Source organism: Tursiops truncatus, chromosome 8 (assembly GCF_011762595.2).
Source record: "Tursiops truncatus isolate mTurTru1 chromosome 8, mTurTru1.mat.Y, whole genome shotgun sequence".
NCBI classification, from domain to species: Eukaryota; Metazoa; Chordata; class Mammalia; order Artiodactyla; family Delphinidae; genus Tursiops; species Tursiops truncatus.
The window spans coordinates 4,703,299-4,731,049 of record NC_047041.1 but is presented as its reverse complement, the minus strand read 5'-3'; the positions used below and the strand labels follow the sequence as shown (position 1 = coordinate 4,731,049).

Sequence of the window (27,751 nt, the reverse complement as noted above, 5' to 3'; positions counted from 1 at the left end):
TATTGTTTCCATTGACAATAGTGTTACTCTGGATTTATACATCTCTCCTAAGTCTAGTTAATGTGAATTCATGTGCTGAGAAATGGGTGAGCTCTCAGTGTGCTTTGAAAAATAAATAAATAAATCCGGTTTCTGAGGCCACTAGACTACCCTGCTACTCTTTGAGGCCTCTTGGGAAATAGTCTTCCCCTGGGAACATCTCAATATCCCTAGTCACTTAAGAGTATTTTTCTTAATTTACACACTCTGTCTTCCAGAGGCAGGCCAGAAGAAACCAGTGAAGATAAAAACAGAGGTAGCAGATATAATCAACATTGACAACATTGGCAGGCCAGAGGAAACCAGTGAAGATAAAAACAGAGGTAGCAGATATAATCAACATTGACTGGTTTCAACACTGAAACCAGTGAAGATAAAAACAGAGGTAGCAGATATAATCAACACTGGCAGGCCAGAAGAAACCAGTGAAGATAAAAACAGAGGTAGCAGATATAATCAACATCGAGGACCAATAGTCACAAAGACTCATATACTTTCTAAGAAGCACATTAAAAAGATGATTATCTACATATATATATATGTACATGGATCTAGGAGGTTCATTATAGTTATTAATTGAATAGATCTTTATTGAGCATTTGCTATAGCCCAGCCTCCTGTGCAACAGCACTGAAGATAAAGACAAAGACCTAGGTTTCAAGGAATTAATTGCCTACTGGGAAAAGATAGTAAACCAATAATTAAAATAAACTGTGCTACCCCTATGTTCATAGCAGCACTATTCACAATAGCCAAGACATGGAAACAACCTAAATGTCCATAGACAGAGGAATGGATGGAGAAGATGTGGTACATATATACAATGGAATACTACTCAGCCATAAAAAAGAATGAAATAATGCCATTTGCAGCAACATGGATGCAACTAGAGATTATCATACTAAGTGAAGTAAGTCAGAAAGAGAAAGACAAATAGCATATGATATCACTTACATGTGGAATCTAAAATATGGCACAAACAAACCTATCTACAAAACAGAAACAGACTGACAGATGTAGAGAACAGACTTGTGGTTGCCAAGAGGGCTGGGGAGGGAGAGAGACAGACTGAGAGTTTGGGGTTAGCAGATGCAAACTATCACATTTAGAATGGAGAAACAACAAGGTTCTTCTGTATAGCACAGGGAACTATATCTAACCTCCTGGGATAAACCATAACAGAAAAGAATATTTTAAAAAATACAGAAGTTTTTAATGTAAAAAGGAATGTATATATACGTAAAATTGAGTCACTTTGCCGTATAGCTGAGATTGGCACACCATTGTATATCAACTACACTTCAAAGAAAAAAGTAAAAAAGAAATAAAATTAAAAAAAAATAAACTGTGCTATAATATAGCACCACAAGAAATTATAGGAATACAGAGGAGGTGCCTCTAACTCAGATGTGAAGAGTTTGGGAGAAGATGGGGGAGGGCGAGGGTGGTGCAGCGTGGGGAACAGGAAAACCCTCCAAGCAGCACAGCTTACTGGAGTCACCGCCTTCACTTGGCCAGTGGTGACCGGAGTTGCCACGCCACTGTCTGTAATCACAAACTGACCCGGGGGGAGCGTCATCATCTGAATCTCCGATGCTGAAAAACAAGAAGGAACCATAGTTCAGTGGTCTCAGATTTTCATTCAAGTTGTAGAAACAAATACCTAACGAGTGACCATATTCCCTACTGAGTCACTTTCCATGGATTTGCCTGCTCTGAGAGTCTTATGTTGATATGATTTCTTGATACAGCGAAAGCACCTTTGCTTAAGAATTGATCACATGAGGCTAGTAGAGAGTTACCAAATGTCGGAAACAATCAATGCATCTCCTTCAAATGTGGCTTCTGAATATCCAGAAAGACAAATAAATATTCAAAAATTTTAAAACCTTGAGAGAAGTTCCAAAGATTCACCTGTTAGCTCAATATTTTTATCTTTTACAGTCACATTTGATTACTGGCACAATGTATCCACTATTGCCTAGCGATCACAACTTGGTCTAACATGAATTTTACTTCACTACCGTGTGATTAAAGCTAATTAAAAACAGAGTTCACCCTAGCACCCAGCTGACAGCCTCTAAATCACATCCTCTACTCAAAGGAACCAGGACTTCTTGGGAAAATGGCTGATTCCAAACCTGGGTCAGAAATGTACAAGGTGAGCATGGAATCTGGTGTCATACCAGCGTGTAAGACCCTATAAAAGACTGCAGAGTCATGCGGGAAAGATACAGAAAGGTGTTCCCACTAGCCAAAGATGGGATAATCTGAGCATCAACAAGGATAATGACTGCAATGGGTTTATTTATTTATTTATTTATTTAATATTTGGCTGTGTTGGGTCTTTGTTACTGTGCACGGGCTTTTGCTAGTTGCTGCGAGCGGGGGCTACTCTTCGTTGCGGTGCACGGGCTTCTCGTTGCAGTGGTTTCTCTTGTTGCGAAGCACAGGCTCTAGGCGCACAGGCTTCAGTAGTTGTGGCTCGCGGGCTCTAGAGCACAGGTTCAGTAGTTGTGGCGCACGGGCTTAGTTGCTCCGCGGTATGTGGGATCTTCCCAGACCAGGGCTCGAACCCCTGTCCCCTGCATTGGCAGGTGGATTCTTAACCACTGCGCCACCAGGGAAGCCCTGACTACAGTGGTTTGAAACACATCCAGTGGGTTGAAATTCATAAGTACCCAGCGATACTAAAACACACATGCCCGGCATTGGTCACCTTGGATAATACTAGGAAACAACTCATTATTTTGAAAACTGCTAAATAAAGGAGATGAGCCGAGTATTTAAAGCATCTATTCTGCGGTTCCTGTACAAATTGTACCTCAGAGTAACCTGATGGTTAAGGTAAAATTGTTTTCGTTATGGAAGTTTTCTAGCAATAAGTGTATAAAGAATGATAGCATATGACAACTTTGCAATCCCTACTGAAATAGTGGAGCAAAGGAAAAAGACAGGAAAGCATTATGTGCCTCCCGATGGAACTCCACACCAACAGCTATGGAGTGTTTTGGGGGAAAAAAACTGAACCTGAATCTGATCAAGCCTCTAGGCTTAACTGCCCATCTATAGGAAATAAAAGGGACAGAGGAAATTTTAAATGACAATACAGGTATGTCAACAGCAAAATCCAGAATGTGGGGAACTCTACAAACAAACGACCCAGTTTCTTCAACATGTTAATTGCAACTTAAAAGAGAGAAGAACACATGTATTAAAAGAAACTCAAAAGGTAAAATCGATTGCAATGTATGGCCCTTATTTGGAACCCAATTTGAAAAACCAGCTATTAAAAAGATATTTATGGGACTTCCACAATGGTGCAGTGGTTAAGACTCCACACTCCCAATGCAGGGGGCCTGGGTTCAATCCCTGGTCAGGGAACTAGATCCCACATGCCGCAACTAAGAGTTTGCATGCCACAACTAAGACCCAGCACGACCAAATAAACAAATAAATAAAATATTTTTTAAAAAAAGACATTTATGAGACAATCACAGAAATATGAACACTGGATATTTGATGGTATTAAAGAATTACTGTAATTTATTTTTAGGTGTGATAACGACACTTAGAGTTGTGGGGTTTTTAAAAAAAAATTTATGGATGAAATGGTATGAATTATTATATAGTTGGAGGACTGGGAGAGGATGACAGCATGTACGTATCAGATGAGACTGGCCATGATAACTGCTGAAGCTGGATAATGGGTACAGGCGCGCTCATTATACTGTTCTATTTTGTGTGTGTGTGTGTGTGTGTGTGTGTGTGTGTGTGTGTGTGTATACACACACACACACACACACACACATTTTTTTGGCCGTGCCGCGCAACTTGCAGGATCTTAGTTCCCCCCCCAGGTATTGAACCTAGGCCCTCAGCAGTGAAAGCATGGACTCCTAAAAACTGGACCGCCAGGGAATTCCCTATTTTTGTATATTTTAAACTTTTTTCCTAATAAAAATTTTCAGATTGTTTCATCAAGTTAGAATGCTAGTTCTTACTATTGTTACAGTGGCTGTCAGCATCATTTCCACGTTCCTCTCATAGGAATTAAACTGAGTATAAATGTCTATCTATTTACCAGGATTCTACTGGGATTTATCATGAGGAGGAGTCCCTCCCTGACAGAAACTAGACTCAGCTCTCATTGTGACCACCAATATTTAGGAGAATAGATGGTAAAGATAACTAAATGGTAGCCTTTGAGCCTGGTCTCCACAACCAGATCTATATAACACAGCCAAAGACCAATCACAGCAGAGATGGACCCAAAAAAAGAAATCAGTGGTAGGAGAGAGATCAACACAGCCCTTATTCCTCCTAGCTCCTACTATTGAGCTCTAACTGTTACTGTTTCTCCCAGATCTTCAATGATAAGGGTCTCAAACTTTTCAGCTCATACCCAAGGCTGTTGTCCTCACCAAGGTTTTTTACGTGTTTGACCTTTGGCAGTCAGGCTAAACTGCTTCTGGTAGCACTAACCTCAGGGTTTTGAAATCAGCTACTCATATATCTGTCTCCAAGAGATCATTGTCTCTGTGAGCCCATGACTATCTCGTTAGGAGGGGCAGCACAGTGGGCTGGTTTACAGTGTAAAATCTGGAGCCAGACTGCCTGGGTTCCAGGCCTCTGTTTAGTAGCTATGTTCCTTGGACGAGTTGCACGGCGTCTAAATTGTCTTATCTGTAAAATGCAAGTAACGATTGTACTTTCCTAGGAGGTTGTTGTGAATACTGGATGTGATATAGATGCAGTTTAGAATCACTCCTGGCACATGGTGAGAGCCTGATGAACGTTAGCTAACATTATTATTGTGCTGTGTTACTTATACGAATGTCAGTATTCATCTTTCGTACATGCAGGGTCTAGCACAGTGATATTCAGTAAATATTGGTGGAAGAGGTGAATCGTGACCTCATACCCTCAATCCACCTGCTCTATTACTTAAACCACCTGCCTACACTTCCTCCAGCAATATTCCTGAAGTCTTGGAAAAATGTCATTTCAGGGCGGCCCTGAATCAGACGCCGCCTTGAATTGTGCCATGAAACTCACTGAAGTACAGGTTCTGCAGAGTGTAGAAAATGGCCAATGACCCTTTAAGCCATAAAATGGATGATAAAGCTGATGAAATTCCTCCCCATGGCTGCAGGTTCCCCACCCGCACCCAGGAGGGCCACCCTCACTTACAGTAGCCGCGGAAGGAATTCCAGGCATTGGGGAGGTACGTGTGCTGGACCGTGGTGCTCTGGGGCTGCTGCTGGAGGGCCTGGCCCTGCGAGGAGCTGCCTGCAACCTGGGAGGGGCTGAGCCCCTGCTGAGACTGCTGCGGGGAGGGGCTCAGCGGCTGCCCTGCCACCTCGAGAGAAAAGAGACCAGGATGCGTTAAAGTGTCAACTAGCCACTGAAGAAAGTACATCGTGATCATGAGGACTGTAACACTGAAGGGAGCACTGCTCAACTAGTGATATTTTTAAAAAGAACAGAAGTCATGACAAGCAATCATAACTAGGAAATCCTAGTTTCCAAAGGATTATCTACAAGGGTATCCAAAAACTTAATTTCCATATGCTTGTTATAAAAGTAAATGAATGAAAGTATAATTATCTTCATTACATTAAAAAAAAACCCTGAGAAGCCCAATAACTTGCCGGTGTCACAAAGCTAACCTGTAACACAAACTGAAGTAGAATCCGGAAGTCAGAATCCCCATTGATGTGCACTGGATACTCCCCCAGTTAGTGGAGATAAACACGGGGATACAGTCCACCTACAGGATAAAGCCCCCGCCCCACTATCTATCTGCCATTCAGGCCCTCCACGCTCCAGCTCCGGTGCTGTTTCCAAACACCATCTCCTGTCACTAACCTACACAGTCTTTACAAATACACCACAATTTCCCACCTCTGTGTCTTTACTCACAGTGAGAGTGTGGTCAGATCATAATGCCTCCCCAGCTACCATATCAAAACCATACCCCTCCTTCAAGACCTAATTCAAACACCACTTCTACAAAATTGTCCTTGATTCCCTGCTAAACACCGTCTTTCCCTCACCTGTACTCCGCTAACCTAATGGCACATCCACGTGGTCCTCAGACCCAGGCAAGAGGGACCCCTGCAGGGATCTTGGCTGGCCCTTCTCCAGCTGTGCCCTTCTCACGTGAGGCCTCACAGACCTTGGAAATGGCCCTGCACCCACTTCTGGGACCCACACAAGTCTCTTCCCTAGGCTTGGCCTCCTGCAGGGGTCCTGTCTCCTGGATGTGGCCCCCCTCACGGTATTCGGGCACCTGGGACCAAAGGGGTGGCCGTGGATCACCATTTGCAGGGGTGTGGATGGAGCTGAGACACGTGGGATGGGGTGTCCACATGGTACACAGGCCCTGTGAGTGCAGGAAGGAGCCTGAGTGAGGAGAAAGGGGAAGCAGGCTTGGGGACGGCTGTCCCTGGGCCACCTCATCCTGACAAGGAACTGAGTCTGTCCTGGCCCTCCAGCCTTGGGTTCCTTTGAGAAACTTAGAAGTGTGAAGCTAGTGGGCGTGGGAAACTCACGGCCCCTTGTGGATAGAGGCTGCCTGTCCTGGGCTGGGAGAAGTCACCAGAAACCTTACTGGGGGGTGGAGAGGAGGGGCGATCAGATGTCAGGCCTCCCCCCACCCCCCAATAAATAGGAAGGCAGAGAAAGTGCATGTTTATCCTATGGATTCCACAGCAATTGGAGCCAGCAAAAGAGAGAGAGACATCCTTTCTCCTCCATTCCTCCCACCCATACCGGGCTGCTGCCAGTGCCAACCATGTGTTTGGCAGAAAAATGCATTTAATTTTGAATTGGCACTATCCATGTTATTTAGTAGCCATTGTTACTTTATGTATATTTTTCAATTTTATCATTATTAAAGTACCTATGTCAAGCAGGGAAGACAGAACATGTTTATTTAATGATTTGTGAACTTGATTGAAACATTTAACTACTCAGGATGGTGGTATGCAGGCCTTCATTTGTGCTGTGGAACCTGGGAATGTCAGGGGTGGGTCTACAGGCATCCTTTACGGCTCAGATACCTTCATTTCATGCCCTATTTACTTATATATAGGTGTTATATCCCTACTAGACTCTAAGCTCCTTGAGGGCAAGACCTAGAAAAGTTTCCTGCAAAGAGTAAGAATTTAATAAACATTTTTGAATGGATGTAACTCTGTGATCTCAATGATAGTCTCTATCACACAAACACAGTAATACTCCACGAAGTCACTGTTCCAAAATTATAGAAACAGCCTAGCAATTGCTGACTGTCATACAGCCATTTAGAACAGGAAGCAAAGGCCAATGTTGTCTCTACGAGATCAGAGCCCAGGGCTCCATCTGGACAGGGGAAGCTAAGCACTTAATGGAAGTGCATCCCTAATACCAACAGAAAAATTGGAGGCAGAGGTGAGACTCTTTAAAGGCCCGCAAAATAATGATATCATTTCCATAGTCAAGGAGACCAGGTGTGAAGATTGCATGTCTTCGCTCTTAGTACATCTTCAGGGTCCCTCAGGCCACATGAACCTGAGACCAGTCCCTGGAGCAGTCAGTGGGAGCAGCGTACCTGGGAGGCGGGCGCGGCCGGGGCGGGGGGCTCCGTGACCTGGATGTGTTGCACCTGGATGGCATGCTGTGTGTAGGTCTGAGGGTCGTGGAGCTGGGCGACGTCCACCGTGGACTGCTGGGACTGGTGAGGGGAAGTGGCCTGCGGGAGGAGAAACCCAGACCCACGCTGATTAAGGTTAAAGGAAAGCCTTCCAAAGAAAAGGTGTAGCTAAAACAACATCCCAGCAGCAGAACAGGCAGGGCTTCAGAGCCGGGGCTCACTCCCGGAGGGCCCACACCGGGGCCAAGCTGCCAAGCATCAAGGAAAAAAATAGTTTTAAAAATTATGCTTATTAACCATAAGACAGTAACGCGATTTCATTCTGGAAGAGGAGGAGATGAGGGAATATAGCTCCTAATAAGAAGCTCTCAGGAATCAAAAATCTTTTTTCCCTTAAGTTTCAATTAATTTTAATGGCCTACCCTTTATCAGTTAAAAGAGATCAAAGGAGAAAATTCGCTTTCAGCTTGTCACACTTAACCACTAAAACAGTGGTTCCTAACCTTTTATGTATCACAGACAACTGAGAATCTGATGAAAGTGCAGACCCTTTTTCTAAAATAATGTACATATATATCATAATTTACAGACAACTTCAGGGATTCATAGATTCCTCCAAAGCCTAAAATTAAGAACGCTCCTATTAAAAAAAAAAAAAAGATAAAGAATAGTCAATGACAGTGGCAACTTCCTCTTTCCTGCTTTCATATTAGTTTTAAATTTTCAGAGTCCAATTTATTTCAAAGCAAAACGTTTGTTTATGTGTGCCTTGAGTACATTTCCTTAGTATAATTCAATGAAACAATAGTTCTGGGAGGACTTTTTCGTTTAGCTCCTGAATCAGTAAGAATGAGGTATTAATTACCTTGTAGAAGGAACAGTTATAACTTGCTACTAATAAGGTACTAAGCGATAGTCAAAATTCACAATTATTCCTTACAACCTCCAACTGAGAGACGTCATTTGATGCCTGGGTAGGGGCTGATCAAACAGGCTCCTCACCAAGTAGTCCACCTGGGTGCCCAGGGTAAGGGTTCAGAAGAGGCTCAGTGCTGGCCTGCAGGAGGGCAGGATAGTGGTATACACTGGAGCCGAAAATCTCTGGATACTGTTGACAGAAATCTCTTACACTGCTGAGTCCAGAGCCCTCGACAGCCAGGGCTTTACAAATGCCTTAGACTCCAAGCTGACATGCACAGTATGTAGGGCCCAGCCCCAGCTCTGAGAATTAGGTGTTTTAGCTGACCCCAGCTGCTGTGTTGGCTGGTGGCCATATGGCATTCACGCAGGTAAAGAGAAATAAACGCAGGACAGTACCGGGGCCACCTGCACCACTTGAAGCTGTATGTGCTGAGGCTGCTGTAGCCCAGATGTAGACTGCGACACGGGAATGTACTGGATTCTCTGGTAGTCCCCTTGCGGCGTTCGGTAATCCGTCGTTAAGGTCTGGGACAGTTCCGTCATAGCCTGGGTTAGCAAGTCTGTTGTCTGCAAAAATCACAAAAAGCACATCAGCTGATAACACTGCTGCTTGTGGCTATTTCAGTGCTCTGAAATCCTACAAACAGTTGGTTTGTCTAACTGGTGGGATCATGGGACCGCAAATGAGCCCTGAGCTCGGACAGAAAAATACCCAGAGTTAAGAAGGTGTTGGAAGATTACCTACATACCTCTAGCTGTCTGTCTGTGTCAGGCCCAGGGAGTTACCCCGGAGGTTCTGACAATCTTTTTTTTTTTTTTTTTTGCTGTACGCGGGCCTCTCACTGTTGTGGCCTCTCCCGTCATGGAGCACAGGCTCCAGACGCGCAGGCTCAGCGGCCATGGCTCACGGGCCCAGCCGCTCCGCGGCATGTGGGATCCTCCCGGACCGGGGCACGAACCCATGTCCCCTGCATCGGCAGACGGGCTCTCAACCACTGCGCCACCAGGGAGGCCCAGTTCTGACAATCTTGCAGTGAACAAGCAGCACTGAGAATTTCCTGCTACTACTTTTACAGAGAGCTTTGGAAAGCACCGACTGGGAGACCCAATCGTTAAGCATCACGCCTGGTATAGAACCCTGAAGGGCGGTGGGCTACGTCTGCAGCCAATTAAATACCAAGACAGACATGGCCTTGGCACTGAAGCTGTGATGGGCAGCAGAGGACAGGAGTCGCTCTTACCGGTCACACACTTACCACCACAGTCTCTCCGGTAGCACTGTCTGTAGTTAAAACAGCTGGAGCTGCACTGATCACGGCTGTTGTCAGAGGCGTGTGTATGGTGTTGGGTAGCTGGGCGTACTCCGGATGCTTCTTTCGAATGTGCTGTACCATCTTGGTCTGAAAAGTTATGGCGAAAACCAAGAAGAATTACTAGAATAGGTTATTTTCGATCTTTCTCAAATGCAAGCCCTCCAATGGTTCCTATAGTCCTTCATGTTATGTTTAAAAGAAAAAAAAAGAGTAACACTGGCTCTGCCTGCCCTCCCTGAAGCGGGACAATGGTATGAAAGGGAAAAAAGAAGACGCTGGAAAGAAAGTAAAGACTCGTGTGACCCCCCCACGCTATCAGGCAAGGTCAGAATACCTCACAGCATCCCCTGATCCCACCAATACCTGCAGCAATCAATGACTGCATTCCCCCGCAGCAACAATGACCCCCTTTTCAAGAACCATCATTTAAGTTCTTATGTAGTGCTGCTGCAAGCCTGAGCTCATAAACCATGAGCAGGGAATATTCAAATCGGAGCCCCACCTCGGGCCAAGGGCAAAGGAAACCATTCAAGTGCTCAGATGGTACTAATTCCCGGGAAAGTCCACTGTATTCCCTTCCCGTTCTGTGCTACGCTCCCTGTTCTCAGGAAGCAGCTCCTTTAGCACCCCCATCAATTCAGAAGACGCCATCACGGCACCTGGATAAGTACCATCTTCTCTTAAGCAATGTTCCCTTAAACCATGACCTTGGTTCCGACGTGGTCCAAAGCCTTCCCCGTACCTTGCTGCTGTACTGTTTGGAGCAGTGAGGGCAGCACACGGGCGGGGTAGCTATAGTGCCCGTGAGCTGGGTGTGGGTGCTCAGCATGGGGTCTGGTTCTCCAGGGCCGGCGGGACGAAGTTTCCGAATGCTTGGTGGGAGCTCAGCCCCAGGATGGTTCTTCAGAATATGGGCTTTTCGCTTACTGGCACTTTTATAAACCTGCAAATTCAAAAGCTTTGCCATGGAAGCAGTGTATACTTCCACCTTCTTGCTTAAGGCAATCTAACAATTTCATCACGAGGAAATGAGAGAAAGTATTCACGTAGTCCAAAATAAAATATATTAACAGATATGCTGAAGGATAATGGAGATATAACATAAATCAGAATAACGTAAGAACATAACATAGATATGTGAGGCATCTGCCTTGAATTTATACATCTAAGATAGGAATAGTAAAAACACCTTTACCTTTACCCTGAAGTTTAAGAGGTGAATATACAGTCATAGAAACAATTTCTTTTAAGGCCAGTTCACCCTTTAGTCTTTCTTTGAAAGCTCTCATGTGATGTACATAGTTGACTACTAGATGCCAAAGAATCTTCCAAAATGGCAAGTCTAATAGCAACTAGAACCTGTAGTGGTGAATCTGTGCTTAAAAAATGTTTCTTACTTTTAAGTTGACAGTACTTATGCACAGCTTATAACTGATACAGCTGACATCGTATAAGGAAACAATATTACAGTGAAACAATACATGTATATTCTATTCCTGTGTTTTTTGTAACTATGCAAAAATCAAGAATGGAATAGTACAAACAGAGTATTCCACCACAAGACTTTTTCACATCCTACTCAATCTCCTAGAAATCCAAAATCTACTCTGTATTTTACAAGTAGGATGACAAACACCCTCATTTTAGAGCTTAGGAATTTAAAATGAATTCATATACTAAGCTCTTGGTAATAAGCCTCTTCTTTAACGGCAAAAATCACAGAGAGAAGGAACAAGAAAAACAGAGCTCACTAATTCTTAAGAAAAAAATTTTGGCTTAAAATGAGGCTGCACTCCTAGCCCTTTCTTGTCTGAATGGAAGACTACTGAGAGAGAGGGAACCATCTGTTCAGAGAAACCGCAAGATCCTAGTATATATATATACATGCAGACAAACTGGCCCTGAGCGGGGCTCCCACACAGGTATCCTCCTATGGACAGTTTCCTTTTACCTTATCACAATACTGACAAAAGTAGTCACGGTTGGGCTTTATGATGGGTAGAGTTAACTCTGGCACCTCTTCTATCTTCATGTCTGGGTGCCTCTTTGATAAGTGATTTACCTAAAAGGAAAAAAAAAGCAAATGAGAAGAAGAGACCCCGTGACCAGCAGACGCTGAACAAATACCTCCGATACCGAGTGCAAGCAGCTGAAACTCTCTGAAGCGACACCCCAAAACATGAGGCCTTTGGCCAGAACCGGCACTGCCAGGACCCTCTGACACCGACGCATTAACAGGAGTTAACAGTAATTCCGCAAATCACTGAAGGTGAATTGGGCTGCTGTGGATTCCACCGATAGCCTTTGACTGAAAGAGCTGCTGGTGGAAAAATGAAAAATCACACTAGCAGGAATTTCTTTCAAGAATTCTCCTGATGCAAGTCTCTCCATTATTCAGCGCCCTGGCCTTACCGAGGACGTTGAATGAGACACAGATATATTCTGCAAAAACTGTCATCAGGGCCCAATGAGTTGAGAGCGGAGACCCGGCTCTCCTGGTGCTTCAGCTAACCCGGTTCGCATACCCTGCCTTGGCGGAAAGTTCCCTTCTATTGCTGTGTCATATCTGGAACAACTGGTGTGGGGGGGCTGCAAGGCAACGACCCCGCCAGAGAGTACGTTCGGGAACACAGAAGAGAACAGGAAGAGGAGAGCAGAGCCGGAGAGGGGCAAAGCAAAGCAAAGCGAGCAATGAAAAGTGATCAACAGACCTCTTCCAAGAAACACCGGAAATGAACCATGGCAAAGGCAGCAAGGGGTGACCAGGGGGGAGAGAAGCCCCAGGCTGGGAACTGTTCGCCTCCGCTTTGTCCCCAGCCAGGGACGAAACCCAGTGACAGGTTTAGTGCAGAATACTGTGCCAGAGCCATCGCCTGAGCAGGGGTGGGCGGTCCGGAGCCCGGCACTGACCAGCATGCCCCGTCTCCGGAAGCCCATCATGCACAGGCGGCACTTGAACGTGAAGCTGTCGTAGTCGGTGGACGTGATGCGCGGCTTGAACGTCTTGGAGCGGCTGATGCGGTCAGCTTTCTTGGCCTCCCTCTCAGGGTTGTGCATCCTCTGCATGTGTTCCCGTAGTTTGTCTTTTCGCTGTTTAGAGAGGATTTTTGAGAAGGCAGAGGGGTGGGGAGTTGGAATAGAAGATTTTTAATTGAAGGGGTAAAAAAAAAAAATCAATACAAGTTAGCAGTAACACAACCCACCAGGCTACATCCGAGGACACGGCAACCCTGGCTGGGAATTACTCTGTTCGCTAGCAAGTAAGTGCATTCCAATGAGCCTTGCTTGAAAATGACCATCCAGTTTGAAAACTACACAATGATTTTTGAGCAGAAAGGTTTTGCATTTATGTAGAAGTGATCAAAGGGCACGTGGAATAAGTTTGGTATTAAGAACTACAAGACAGCGACTTCCCTAGCAGTCCAGCGGTTAAGATTCCACACTTCCACTGCAGGGGGTGCGGGTTCCATCCCTGGTCGGGGGGACTGAGATCCCACATGCCGTGCAGTGCAGCCAAAAAGTTTAAAAAAAAAAAAAGAACTACAAGACAAACTGATAATGGATGGTAGGTAATACTGGATTTACAAAGCCATGTGTGTCCTCAATTACCACATGTTTTAACACACATAATGACATTCCTCTAAATCCCAAATGAATTTAAGTAAGTATCTCTCATCATATAAATTTAGCCGTTCAAGTAAGCAGTTATACTGCCTGCTATGGATGGGGCACACGGTCTAGGTCACAGCTCTTAGTCTGATAATCTAATCTTCTAGTGACACATGTTGATGTGAGTCCACAGACAGAAAATGAAGCAGAGCCCATCCTGAATAAAAACAAATTCCAAAAATGCCAGCTCCCTTATCCAGTGAAGCTCTGCTCCTGGACATACGATTACACTGCTATCGGTCTTAGAAAGATTTTGAACCTTTTTACCAGACCAGTTCTTTCCACATTTTGGTACGAGGATGTTTCTGTAACTACTTCATTTTTCAGCACATTTATTTAACAAACATTTCTTGAATGACCACCGTGTATCTGGAACCATGCTAAGTTCAGAGGTGCAATGCCAGGCATCCCCACCAACTCCACACTCCATACAAATGCCTCCTTTTAAAATTAGTTCTCCCCTCCTGAATCCATTTCGGATTCTTTTCCAGTTTCTATGACAGCATGACCTACTCATATTCTGCAGAGTGTCTCTCAGGGACATCTTTGCAGAATCATCTGGTTTCCCCACAAACCATATTTTACCATTTTCACATTCATTTGTTTAACTCTTATCTCTGAGTCTCCCGTGGGTTTGTCCGTTGCTTTCTTCTAAATTCCAGGCCCATTTCTGATACTTATTATTTTTTATCTTAATCCTGTAAGTCATTAACATTCCCCAAAATAGTCTAAGCCCTCTCAACATCCCACAGATTTCCCACCTCTGTTGGATGACAGTCCTCATGCCCCAGGGCTCAATTATCAGGCTCCTACACTTAATAAGTGCTCAGTAAAAAATCTGGTGGGTAAATGTATTGTCCTCTTAGGAGTTCCTCGATAGCAATTTAGTTCTATTCATTATACACTTGGATTCTTGTAAAAGATGCATTAATACTCTGTTTGGGGATTTGAATTAATTATTTGGGGAAATTAAGGTGAGTTTTCCCCTTAATTTTATCTTAACAAGTAAGTCAAACATGAGGCACAAAGTACATCTCAAGTCTGTTCCTTGAGCATAGATGATACACCCATGAAATGCGCAGGCTCATCCTCAGCTTGTCAGTTTCAGTGGCCCGAGAACACCCAGGCTGCTTGCTGGTTCCTACCTTAAACTGCTTCCCACACGTAGAACACAGGAAGTCCTTACGGTCTGAGTGCCGGAGCATATGCAGCCGCAGCTTGTCGGGGCGGCAGAAGGCCTTGTCGCACTCCGTACACTGGTAGATCTTTTCCGAGTGGAAGCTTCGCACGTGTTTTTTCACCTGGCAGTGAGGACACAGAAAGTCAGGGGAAATGACCAAAGGCAGCTCAGCGACGCTAGAGGGAGCCAAACGCTGTGCCGTGGATCTTCATCAGCCTGGCCTGGGGGCCAATCAGGTGTGACTGATAACGGGCCTCGGTAACACTATCCCCATCACAGAGGCCAGAAAGCCTTACCAACCTCGACCTCCCACAGAACTTGAAGAGGAAGAAGAAAATGTTCGCCTAGTCCAAGCCCTGATCACGTGCAACCCATTTTTCTCTCCTTTTTTTTTTTTTTAAGATTAAAAGCAAGAGTTCCCTTGGATTTAAATGAATCTTGGTAAAAAGTACCTATAAGAGAACAAAACATAATTCCTTCTCACTTTTTCCTGCTTCCAACATGTATAGAAGCAACTTAGCCCCTTGTAGTAACTGGTCCTTTTACATCTTTCTATCAAATCAGGTTCTGAAGAATTAAAGACATGAATTAGACGGGAGAAAACACATTACCCATATATGAGAACAGCACAACACCAGCATCATTTCCCCTTAACTGGGATTTATTCCCTATACTTTTATATAACTTAAACAAAGGAATATGGCCTCTGAACTCTCTTTGCCATAAATACCCAGCAAAGAAGAGTTATGGATGGGAGCTAAGTAGTGAGTCATATCAAACCACTCCTGCAAGACATTTTCCTTCATTATTTTTGGAGTCTCTTGTGCCATTAAATTCCACCTTAAGGCAACTTCTCTAATTGTTTGTGTAAAGTGAGAAAATTACCAAGACTCCCAACACTAACAGAACTATGATTAAATCCTAGTCTCCTTTTGCTTTGGTAATTTTAAAAAAAAGAGGGAGACACAATATTTTTACTAGATATTTAGACTTACTTGTTCATTCACTAGCATGTAACAATATTAACACTTGAAGTCCAAATGAAATCATGAATATTCTGGAATTTATCCTCACCCCATTTTGCTCCAGAATATAATACAGGGGAGGAGGTCAGTGCTTAATACAGAAGTATATTATAGCCAAAACATGGAAGCAACCTAAATGTCTATTGACAGAGGAATGGATAAAGGAGGTGTGGTACATATATACAATGGAATATTACTCAGCCATTAAAAAGAATGAAATAACACCATTTGCAGCAACATGGATGGATCTAGAGGTTGTCATACTGAATGAAGTAAGTCAGAGAAAGAGAAATCACTTATACGCAGAATCTTAAAAAAAAAAAAGATACAAATGAACTTATTTACAAAACAGAAACAGACTCACAGACTTAGAGAACGAACTTATGGTTACCGGGGGGAAGGCGGCAGGTGGGAGGGATAGACTGGGAGTTTGGGATTGACATGTACCTACTGCTATATTTAAAATGGATAACCTGAGCTTCCCTGGTGGCCCAGTGGTTAAGAATCCACCTGCCAATGCAGGGGACACGGGTTCGATCCCCGGTCCAGGAAGATCCCACATGCCACGGAGCAAGTAAGCCCGTGCGCCACAACTACTGAGCCTGCGCCCGAGAGCCACAACTACTGAGCCTGCGTGCCACAACTACTGAGCCCACGTGCCTAGAGCCAGTGCTCCGCAACAAGAGAAGCCACCACAATGAGAAGCCCGCACACTGCAATGAAGAATAGCCCTAGCTTGCCGCAACGAGAGAAAGCCTGAGCGCAGTAACGAAGACCCAACGCAGCCAAAAATAAATAAATAAAATGGATAACCAACAAGGACCTACTGTAGAGCACAGGGAACTCTGCTCAATATTATGTAACAACCTAAATGGGAAAAGAATTTGAAAAAGGATAGCTACATGTATCTATATAACTGAGTCACTTTGCTGTACACCTGAAACTAACACACTGCTAACCAACTATACTCCAATATATAATAAAAAGTTAAAAAAAAACAGTATGTTATATACCAGCTTTCTCTTTGTTTCCTTCCAAAATGCATCACCTTAGTAGCACAAGACAGGAAACCAAAGTGATGGGGAGAAAATGTTTCCAGGCCAGGAAATGGGAGTATGTCTTCTACAAGCGCCATATATTTTATGAGTAGTGGGTATTGGCGAGGATTAAGAAAGACTTTTTAAAGATTATAACCAGATCTGGCTGTTTATTACTTGTAATACAACTTAAATGTTTAAATGCCAATGTCTTATTTGGACAATTAAGGGTCATAGTAATCTTTTGCTTATCAAAAGTAGGTTGACTGAAGAAATATCATGCTCAACTAAGAAGATGCTGCAAAGAAGGAATGGAAATGCAGATGACGGGCTGTCTCAATCTTCCAAAACTCGAAGTTTCTTTTACCTAAAAGAGGAAGTGTTCAGGCATCGCGGTAGCAGACACTCACCTGGATAAAATCTGGGAACCGTTTCTTACAAGTTGGGCAGGTGAAGTAGCCATCACTGATATGAATGGCCACGTGATCTTTCAACAAATCAAGGCGGTCAAAGGATTCTGGGCAAAAAATGCAAGAGTAAGTCTTCTGGTCCGAGTGGAGCTTCATGTGGCTCTCCAAGGACGCACTGCTGATGAAGCCCTTGTTACAGAGGTCACAGGTCAATGGGCAGCTCCCCTCCCGCCCATGGAAGCGCAAGTGTTGGTCCAGTTTGTCCTTTTCACGGAAGGCCTTCCCACACTGCAAACATTTAAAAGGCCGGAAGGACTTCCGAATAAACAGATGCTGAAGAGCTGCATTCTGAAAGACACACACAAATGAGATTATTTAGTGAGTTAAGTGTGTAAGCAGCTCGCACATTTATAGGAAAAGAGGACAATCTCTGCAATCACAGACTTTCCACAGAAATTAAACTCTAGGACACACAGTTGAAAGATTTTTCTGGTAAAGACATTAAAAATGAAGCCATCCCCAAAGAAGTTCGTCTTGAAAAGACAAACTTTTGTGTGTTATTTTACGTCTCTGTGTGTGTGTTTTCTTTTGAAAGGATCTAAGTAACGTTCAAAAAATAGAGGACTTATATTGGGTTGGCCAAAAAGTTCATTCAGGTTTTTCCATAAGACGTTACAGGAAAAACCCGAATAAACTTTTTGACCAAGCCAATAGAGTAAAACAAACCCCAGAGTCAAGTAGAATAAAAATTGAAGACTTGGAAGAAATGACTTGGGTTGAGTCACACATGCATGATGAGGTTGGAGTGAGTCAGCCAAATGCTACTTGTTGAGAAAAAGAACTTGAAGCTTGATTAAAATGCTTAGCAAAAATAAAGATAGTAAAAAGAACTGAAGCGTAGTAAGTACCAAGGGCTGGGGGAAGGAGGCAGCGGATATGGGATTTCTTTCGCCGGTGATGAAAATGTCCTGGAATTAGTGGTGATGGTTGTGCAACTTTGGGACTATTCTAAAAACCACTACAAAAAAAGTGAATTTTATGGTAAGTGAATTATATCTCAATTTATGAAAAAGAATGAAAGAGAACGAAGATACAGATTTACATGAACGTGTTTGCAGCTGAGACAAGATACGTGAGCACACGTTCTAAATGGAATATGTGCCTTAATCACTTCCTACTCAGGAAATGCAGAGGACAGCTTCTCAGTGTAGCTGGTTAGTTCCACTAGTTAGAATGCCTTGCTAATTGGGTTAAGCTTATTGCTTTGTTCCCTGTCTAGACCAGTCAATTTCGCTCTTTTTTGCTTTTCAGTCACAGATTGCACTTCTAATGCTGATTAGCCATCTTGTAAATTCATCCAATTGTTATAGGGAATCCCAGTGAGGGAAGATGGTTACTTAGTGCAAATTCATCACCACCACTGAGAAAACAACTCACGTTCTACTGAGAGCAAACCAACAGAATCATCTTTCACACAGAGAATACAGAATCAATATTTTAGTTCTACTATAATGAAGACTCATTCATAAGTTCCTCAAAACACCAGGGGGAAAGTTCTAGATAGCTATGAGGTGGGGGGGAAAAATCCCTCAAAAAAATATATCTGTGAATGGGTATGCTTATGTAACTATAAGAGACTAGTAATTAAAGAATTAATGGAGGTCTTAATGTGTTATTTGTGCAATGAAAAAAGTACAATGAACAATGCTTAAACCCTTAATTTCAAATTATTCACAAGCAGCAACTTCTGAAGTAACTTTAATGTGAAATAATCATTTAGGGAAAAAGCAAAATAATTATTGTTGACTTAGTGAAAATTCTGAACATAGTTCCTATATAGCAGAGAACATCTATCTCAGGGCTTCTCCAATAGGGTTGGGAGAGGTATTTTACCTACTGATTTATCTTGAGTAAATATCTCGCAATTCCATCATCTTCCCAGGTTGACTGGGGTTGCACCATATTTTATTCTCCTTTGTATCTAGGTCTCTTAAAAAAATAGCTGAGCTCAAGGGAAGTGTCAATAAAAGTTTGCAAATTAATGAAATGTATTTCATAAGAAAATCAAAAAGAATTACTTCAAGATCTTTTCTGTACCACCTGAAGAGATCATCAACAACAGACCTTTTTTCAAATCAGCCACAGAGCTTTCTTTCACTTCATTATACGGTTTAGCGGTCACCTAGTCTTTCTACCCTATCTGGACAGATACTTATTTTACATAAAAGCTCTCACGATTCTGGCTACTTTCCAAGCTTTACGGAAATATTGCAAAAAGAACAGATGCTATCCTGAGGTTCAGAGATTCAAGATTTAGAGTGCTCGGGGAATGCATCATTTCCTTTACCCAAGTTCAGTGACGTTTCCAAGGGCAGACATAACGCACAACAACTGGTCTTGGTCCCACGGAGATTCCACTTCCCCTTGGGCACCAAATCTGGATGGTGGTTTTGTTTCAGTCCATTATGCTAATAAGTCTCCTGTCATCTCTGTTTAGTGTGAGTGTCCTCAGACCCTTGATCTAAACCCAGCAGCCGCTGGGCTCCACTTTCTTAGCTCTACCGACAAACCTTGTTCTTACTGCCTTTTTGATTTCCATGGAGCACTGAACTAAGTGCTCAAGAACTAGGTTGTTTCTCTGATCGAATGATCCTAATGTAACCCTCTCATTACAAGGTAGTGGAAGTGCTGAAACTGTCCGCCCCCCAACCCACTTGCAGGCCATTTCAACTCTACGGTATCTTCTGCAGTTCAGAGCTGCAACTGGTACACATTTTCTAGAAGCAATCAAGAGAAAGGGTGGAAGCAGCACAGATGGGTCTCAGAGTTGCCGCTGGCCAACCACTCTGTACTGGATGGAACATAAGCTCCTTGAAAGGTGACAAAATGGTATAGGTGCTAAAACCTGTGACAAGGGATTCGACTCACGCTGAGATGAATTCTGACTCAACAGAGTCTTTGCAGACAAAACCATAAAACGTTTCTAAAGTCTGATGTTAATAGCTAAAGGAACCTAAACTGACTAATTTTCATATTATTTTGATCCTAACATTAAAAGGAAATCAATCATGTTTGTTGGCTTTTTTTTTGTTTTAAACAATTTTTCTCTGGCCTGTTTTCTGCCCAGTTTTCAAAACCTCTATTGGGCTAGCCTTGCCCGGTATGTGCTACTCTCCACGACCCTCCAGGTGGTACCCGTGCTCAGGTCCGGCCAGCAACCACACCAAACAATTCCTGGGTGTCGGCCTTTGATGCTATGGCTGCCGTCCTCTGAAACCATCTCCCTTCTTCCTGTCTCTCTTTCCCAGTTTAACTCTCACTTCATCTATGAATTATTCCCCAACTCCAGCTTTCTTTGGCCTTTCACTCTTCCAACTTCTGATAGCAATTACAGGCTCTACCTTTACGTGTAGCACTTAACTGTGACCCACCTTACATTAGCATTGCCTCCCTAATTAGACTGGAAGATCCCAGAGGACAGGACACCAGTGAAATTTCTACTGTGCACCTAGGCAGTGCTGAACATACAGTCAGAACTCGGTGCCACTGCAGAAGTCATTCAGTTGTTTCAGAGCTGGAAGGGACCTTGGAGATCACTTAGTCCTACCCTTCATTTTGTGTATGAGCAAACTGCAGCCCACTCACTATTTGAAAATAAATTATCATTATTCATTAACTAATTTGCATTGACTGTAGCAACCAAACTGTCGTTTCCACCAGGATTTAGTAAGTACAGGTTGCAAAGAACAGCAGGTCAGGCAAACACTTAAATAACATTCTGTTATGTGAGTGAAACACAGGAAACAAACGTACCTGCAGCTCCAACTGAGCAGGCAGCATTAGAGGAGAGAAAAATAGTTACATTACCAATGGGGTTGGAAGGCTTCCCCTCAGTTGGTCATTACCAATCTGGATAGAAAAGATGAAAAAATACATAGCCCCTGCTTTTTAGAATGTGTGAGAGGAAAAAAAAAAAAAAATCGCTCACCTAAGACTGACCTCCAAAAGCCACATACACATGGCTTTTGCTTTGACACAAGGAACCTTGTTCCAAAACCAGTAACCCAGTTCATTCCAGAACACAAGTACGATCATGGCTACACTATGCTTACACATCCACACCTCAGGAAACATGTGGGCTTTGGTTTTTTCCTTCAAAAAATTCAATCTAGAAAGCATTTCTACGGACCTAGTGAAAAATCAGAATGGCCAAAGCAGAAAAGATAGTAATTGCCCAAGAAAGAGTGAAACACAGATTGGGAATCATGTGGCATGACGGATGGAAGGTATGCAGAGCCTTTTGCCTTTCTGGTGTATATTTATGTAGGTTTACATATCCTTTTGAAATAATATACGTGGAGTCATGAGTTTTATACGTTTCCATTTCAGGACCCTTATAAAGTCTATTTAGCCTGATTGCTCAGAGTTCTTCCACGCTGTCATACAGAACAAACATTTAAATGTATTTTTAAATGAAGGCACGGACTAGACTATTGTTCAAGGTCCCTTCTAGCCTATCGGCAAATAAGACCCAAAGAAACATAAGCTAAAATGATCGTCCACCTAGAAACTGTAAAGCCTGGGAAGTTATACAAAAAGTCTCTTTCATCTGCATAAAGGATTAAGAAAAGTCTTTAAACATCCTGCTGCCACAATCACGGGTTTAAGTCATTCTTTTCTGGATGTCAATTGTCCGCACAGACACTGATCTCACAAAACCACGTTGCTCTCCACATGCATCCCCCACAGGTCCTAACGCACAATCAACGCTGTCTGTGAAATAGGGACAAAACACACCGGGCCAGGCAGCCATGGAGGCCCTGCAGCCACATGGCCTGAAGTCAAGTCACCGGTCACGCGGGTGAGACACTGCCCTACCCCCGAACCTGGAGCTTAGCTCCCAGCTGTCCCCGTGTGTGCGCTGCACCTGCCAGATCAACTTGAACTCAGGTCCCTGTGCACTGACGGGTCCTGGCATTTGCCAGTCTCCCCTTGGAAACCATTGATAAACAAATTCAAAACCCCAAACTGACTTGAGAGCTATGATTAGGCACAGATTAGCCTGGCTTCAATGTAAGTAACTATTACAACTCAGTGTACTTATCTCTCCATTTCCAATCTGTGAGTTTAGGCATCCAGAGAGTTATTCTACTCTAACTACACTAGTCCGGATGCTGCCAAGAGCCAGGCTTCTGAGTCACTGCTAAATTGATGGAATCTAGGACCGGCCATGCCAGCCTGCCACGGGACCCAGAGACCCAGAGAAACAGTTCATACTTTCTTCCAAAACAAGGGGCTTGAGCCTGTGATAGGCTAGATGCAAGCAAGCCTTAGAAGTGGTGGTGAACGGCAGGGAACCTACGCGGCTGGCTGCCTAGACAGAGGTCAGCGCCCGCGGGGCGGAGGGCTGGGAGAGGGCGGGGCGGGCGTCCCGCTTACCCGGATGCGTTTGGCCCTGCGCATGTCGTCGGCCGTCAGGGTGCTCTGGGCGGGCAGCACGCTCTCCTCGTGCTGGGGCTGCAGGTGCAGCTCGTGCGTTTCCGTCTCGTGCTCCAGAGAAGACTGGGCTTCCGGTGGCAGCTGAGGGACTGCGAGCGCGGGCTGCTCTGGTTGGTCCAGCCCATTCAGAGTTGCAGGTTCAGCCTCATCGAACTGCTCCTTGGTGGGAAAATGCAGCAAGTCCTGAAATTGCAATAACCAGCAATTATTTCCCTACCTAGATAGACATTAGTGCTAGGATTTAGAATTGCTGCTTTACTTTTTAAATGACTAGCGTCGTTATGCTCAGAAAAGAATATTTTCTTTCTGAGAAAATTAGTTAGGTAACCATCCACAGGATGTAAAAACCAGGAGACATTCCAGATCATTTTGTGAGGAAAAGACTATGACAGGACTCTTCTGGAATATCATCATTTTAATTGTTTAAACTAATTAAACAGAGTCCCCCAGTAATGTCTCTGGACAATTTCAAACCTTTAGGGCAGCAGAGTTGGGTTTTTGTTGTAAGTAACGTTTGAAACAACGTTCTTTTTAGCCTTTCTCTAGTCAGACTTTAATTACCAGGCAGCACAGCACTGACAGGCAGGCCCATCACCCTCTGAGAGGCGTTTGTATTTGAATCCAGTAATGGTTCTCATAAGTTCTCTAACCAAGCATCCAAGAAGAGCTCTTGCTTTCCCATCCCCCATACCTGTGTCCCATCATCACACTTTTCCCCATTTTCACTGGTTATTTCCAAGCGGATAAATTTGGGAGGGCGTCCCGGCCGCCGACCTGGGCCAAACCGCCTCTTGCCTCGCCCCCTTCCTCTGCCTCTTGTTCTGGGGACAAGACATTGGGTTATAGATAGTCATGGTTACACAATACTGCGCAACAAATATTTCCCTGAATGATCCCGATTCACCCCAAATCTTGATTTCCTCTCACTTGATTTCTTTTCCTGATTCTTTTTTTCTAATGGAAACAATCACTTTGCTCATGCACGCTTTCCAAATTTCTCATCTTTGCCATCTACATAGCTCAGAGATGTCTTAAATTATTCAGAATAAAAGGAGGTTTAAAAAGTCAAAGCACTGACAACATTTTGCTACCAAAAATTCTGGAAGCTCGCACACATCTCTGTGATTCTGTGAGCAATGCAGACAGGACAGAACACGCCTAGTGTGTGTCCTGGATACAAGATTCCAGTCTTCCCCTTGCTCACCTCATGTTCCTTCCACGGAATGTGGCTATCGAGTCAAAGGAACGCCCTTGTTTTACTATAATCTTCTGGAAGGTCAGAACAAATTTCTAATTCACCGGTTCCATAGCACATCCAGTAAACACCACATTAAAAGATTCTTTATTATGGGAAATTCCGAACCTCGGCAAATGTGGAGAATACAAGGAGGCCAGTGTACCCGCTACCTCATTTCAATACTTACCAACTCATGGCCAGTTTTATCCCATCTATAGCCTCACCACTTCTCCCACACACATACCCATTAGGCTATTTTGAAATAAATCCCAGACATCATTTCATCTGTAAATATTTCAATATGTACCTCTAAAACATAAGGACATATATTTGTATATATAATACACATATCTCCACAACAACTTTATCGCACCTAAAAAATAAGTGATAGTTGCTCAACATTTATTAAATCGAGCCAAAGTTCAAATTTGCCTAATTGTCTCAAATTTCTTTTAACAGCTGGCTAACAAACATTTTTATCTACAATGTGTCAGGCATGGAGCTTGACACTAAAGACGGTAAGTTATATGCAACTGTTTTTACCCTCACATGTCCAGTAGAGGCAGCAGACATGTAAACCAAACCTCACAATAGAATATAAAAAGTGCTATAACAGAGCCATGGTCGGAGTTTTCGGGAAACACAGGAGGGAGCGATGGAACTCCTGCTGTGTCCTCCATGCACCCCAGACGTTTGCTCCCGTGGTCACACCCTCAGCCTTGTCGTCCTTGGGAGGTGCGGAATCCCCACTGTCCTGATGCCATGCCTCGCCCGCTCCTACACGGTGTCCTAACTTCCAGCTCACGCCCTCAGACACCTGGACTCAACGATCCTTCTGCCTCACCACCAGCTCCAGTCCAGTCCTGTGCCCTGTCTGCAGTCCTGCATCCTCTTCATGTTTTATCTCCGTCCTTCCACTCATAAGCTCCAAGGTCCTTCACTGGAGTCACTCCCTTGTACATGCTCTTCCCTCCCCACTGCTGCTTCATCACTCTTGTTGCGTTGCACACGCTTGGTGAAACCAACTTCCTGCCGGCTCTGCACCAGCACCCTCGCAGCGAAAGACACTTGGTGACGACACAGCCGTGACTCACATGAGCCCTCACTCACGTTGCAGGCAATCACACCGGACTTCCCTAGGATATTTACTCTCCCACTTCCCTAAATGCCATTTCGCACCATCTCCTCTCTTTTCAAATCACATAAAAGCTGGCAACCCTACATCTGTCCCACCGGGACCACTCTGCCCAGAACCACTCTCATTTTTCATCTGAACTGTTGAAATAGCTTCATTTTTCATCTGAACTGTTGAAATAGCTTCTAACTAGACTCCCTGTCTTCACTCTTACTGCAACACAAGCTAAGGTGATAGTTTTATTTTTATCCACAGTTATGTTTAGAAATGTAACTAACATCACAATATCCCTTGATCAGCAGACTCTAAAGACTTCTTATCACACATAGAATTAAATTCAAATTTCCTGCCACTACCCATCAGGCCTATGTGATCCAGCTGCTGCTTACCCCATCCCGTGGAATTCTCCTTCACCTACCTTTTTTATATAGTGGGAATTAAACATAGGACTTAGTCTGATGAAGGAATCCTACTACTGAAAAGAGTTTGAAAATCAGAAGAATTCCTATTTCAGAATCTCTAGTTAGGGGAGATTTTACTAAGGTGAAAAGATGTCCTATTGCTGGGTATTGGTTATGCTGGAAAAGACACAAGTAGTGATGAGAACCAGCGGAAAAAAGGAAATGACGGATAAGAAATGCCCTTCAGCAGCCTCCCTGGTTACCTGTCTACACACAAGCGCACGTGTGTGCGCGCACACACACACAGACCCATAAATTCACAGATGATCTAGAAACGACACTGGAACTTTAAAAACGAAGTTTTTGAAGTCTTCCCCCTTATTATTATACCTGCTAAACACATCCAGTTTCTCATCATGCGAATTGAGATGCTGCTGCAGCTGCTCTGAGCTTATAAATCGGCGGTTACATTCGTAGCAGGGCCAATTCTTCTCTTGCTCTCGAAGAACTGCAGTCGTGGGAGAGAAACCACGGAGGCTGGTGATCAACAGGCACCAATAACACTCAGATGCCCAGTACCCACACCATTCCCTTCTCAGCGTAGCCCAGTGTTCATAAATACGCAATGTCTGCTGTTCTGTTATAAAATCAAAGGCTAAAGTTTGACAGAGAATAATTTTTAGGATCTTGTTTTCTGATATATTTGCATAAGACATCAAAGGAACAAACACCCTTGTGCTACCCTCTCCCACCCCGCAATACATACAACACACACACACACACACACACACACACACACGACCTTACCACACTGGAAAGACAAGGAGTGCTACAATGGAAATCTGTATGCAGATAACCCAGTGATTCAGATCCAAGTTTCATAATCAGATGGTATACTGTATCACAAATAACTTGAAAATCAATGCCCAATGTAATCACTTTAGCAAAATGTTCAGAAGTACCCATTAAAGCTGATTATGTGTATACCGTATGACCCAGCAATCCACTCCTAGATGTGCACGCAACAGAAATATGCACATATGTTCACTAAAAGACATGCAAGAATGTGCACAGTGGCACCCTCATGTTAGCCAGAAACTGGAAACGACCCTGCTGTATAATAAAGAATTTTGCTGGCATTTGTCCCCGGTCCCTGGGAAATAGCCTCTAAATCTTTGGAATCTCCAAGTAAGAAGCACGTCTTTGTTATTCCTGGTGATCTGTGACCATACCTGAGTTTATGCTAATGAGATGGCTCAGGATGGGGCTGGCTGTGTCAGGAAGACCAACCTTCTGATTACAGGGTTGGGGCTTTGCGCCAGGTGGTATCAACCAGGCAGGGGAGCAGGGGCTGGAGAGCAAGTTCAATCACAGGCCAAGGAGCCAATCACTCACACCTACGTGATGATGCCTTGAGAAAAACTCTGGACACAGAAGCTCAGGTGAGCCTTCTAGGCTGGTAATCATACATCAGTGCTCCAGGGTCGTGACACGGCCTAAGGACATGGGATCCTCCCCAACTTTGCCCTGAGTGTCTCTCCATTTGCCTGGTCCCCCCGTGCATCCTTTATACTACAATGGTACTCATAAGTACAGCACTTTTCTGAGTCCCATGAATCATGCTAGGGAATTATCAGACATAAGGGGGTTAGCAGGAACTCCCTAAATTGTAGCTAGCTGGTCAGAAGTGCAGGGGGCGTGGGACCCCCAGGGCTTGAGACTACTGTCTGAAGTCGGGAGGGCCTTGTGGAGGACTCTGCCCTTGACCTGCAGAATGTGACCTCACTCCAGCTAGTCAGTGCCAGGACTGCATTGTGCAGCCCACATTTCTATGGTAGAAATAGATCAGTGAATTGCGGTACATTCACACAATGGAAACCCAAATGGCAATGAGAATAAACAAATTACATTAGTACATAACAGTATGGAAGAATCTCACAAACAAAAGATTCCCAGACACCAGAAATGTACATATCACATAATTCCATTTATAAAAAGTTTGGTAACAAGCACATCATCATATCTGTGGTGTTGAAGTCGGGAGATTAGTTACCCTTGGGAGTGAGGAGGAATTACAAGGCTCAGGGGAGTCCTGGGGCCATGGCCACGCTCTGTGTCTTGATCTGGGTGCGGGTTGCCCAGGCGTCCTCACGTTATGAAAATTCATTGGGCCCTTACTTAGGATTTGCGCACTTTTCTGTACGTAGGTTGTACTTCAGTGACATTTACTTTGAAAACAAAGTCAA

General features: G+C 43.9%; 1 protein-coding gene across 3 annotated transcripts in view; it reads right to left on the bottom strand.

Annotated features, from left to right (window-relative positions):
- The window catches only part of PRDM10 (PR/SET domain 10), an 87,576-nt gene that overhangs the window by 4,147 nt on the left and 55,678 nt on the right, over positions 1-27,751 (bottom strand). For 2 of the 3 annotated variants that reach the window (XM_019942061.3, XM_019942060.3), the window contains exons 9-21: positions 25,896-26,013; positions 23,424-23,553; positions 22,673-22,915; positions 17,234-17,581; positions 14,727-14,882; positions 12,823-13,002; positions 11,864-11,974; positions 10,655-10,855; positions 9,856-9,999; positions 8,996-9,166; positions 7,637-7,777; positions 5,233-5,401; positions 1,532-1,635 (exon numbers count right to left, since the gene is read on the bottom strand). In XM_019942061.3, coding sequence (XP_019797620.1) covers positions 1,532-1,635; positions 5,233-5,401; positions 7,637-7,777; positions 8,996-9,166; positions 9,856-9,999; positions 10,655-10,855; positions 11,864-11,974; positions 12,823-13,002; positions 14,727-14,882; positions 17,234-17,581; positions 22,673-22,915; positions 23,424-23,553; positions 25,896-26,013 — 2,216 coding nt within the window. The remainder of the gene's footprint in view (positions 1-1,531; positions 1,636-5,232; positions 5,402-7,636; positions 7,778-8,995; positions 9,167-9,855; positions 10,000-10,654; positions 10,856-11,863; positions 11,975-12,822; positions 13,003-14,726; positions 14,883-17,233; positions 17,582-22,672; positions 22,916-23,423; positions 23,554-25,895; positions 26,014-27,751) is intronic. The other variant, XM_073807982.1, reaches the window with a different exon arrangement.